At 36.6% G+C, this 598-nt stretch overlaps 1 protein-coding gene across 1 annotated transcript in view; it reads right to left on the reverse strand.

Moving 5' to 3' along the window:
* The window catches only part of LOC119591501 (serine/arginine repetitive matrix protein 2-like), a gene marked incomplete in the record, with an annotated part of 5,107 nt that continues 4,509 nt past the window's right edge, over positions 1-598 (reverse strand). The window contains 1 exon segment of the mRNA XM_037940250.1: positions 1-525. Within this exon segment, the coding sequence (XP_037796178.1) occupies positions 422-525 (104 nt within the window).

Below are 598 nucleotides of genomic sequence, written 5' to 3' on the forward strand. Positions count from 1 at the left end.
GACCTGGTTGTCACAGGAACTTTTGAAAATGGGGACACAACAACACTCACCGTCGCACTGCACTTTGATCTCTTAATATATACTCATATACAAGCTCTTTTGAGAAACAAAAATCTGCTGAAACTATATACAAACTTAATCTCTCAGTTACTATTTATAGTAGGAAAACAACTTGCTTCTCACCTTACTGGAGAAAACAGGTAACAAATGGCAAATAAAAAAGTAAGAAATGGCAGACCAAAATGAGTATCAGGTATTTAATACAAAAAAAAAATTAAAAGCAAAATTCATAGCAAAATTTTACACTAATTACATATCTCTGAATAATATTAGAAAAAAATTGTAATCACATGTTCCTAACCAACACTACAGGTCAGCTAAACATAGTTACTACAGAAGTAAATGCTAGAAAACCCCATGGTCATCGCAACTTTTTCTTCAATGCTTCGCGCAAGAGTGTGTCAAAGTCCCCGTGTGGCGCACCTCTTCCCAGAGGCCCACCCATGTATGACTCGTTTTGGGCATCTGCAAGGGAAAACGTGCTCAGTCAACAAGATTACAAAACAAATCAGACAAGGAAAAATTAGCAAGGACATGC

This window comes from Penaeus monodon, chromosome 28, assembly GCF_015228065.2.
Source record: "Penaeus monodon isolate SGIC_2016 chromosome 28, NSTDA_Pmon_1, whole genome shotgun sequence".
Lineage (NCBI taxonomy): Eukaryota > Metazoa > Arthropoda > Malacostraca > Decapoda > Penaeidae > Penaeus > Penaeus monodon.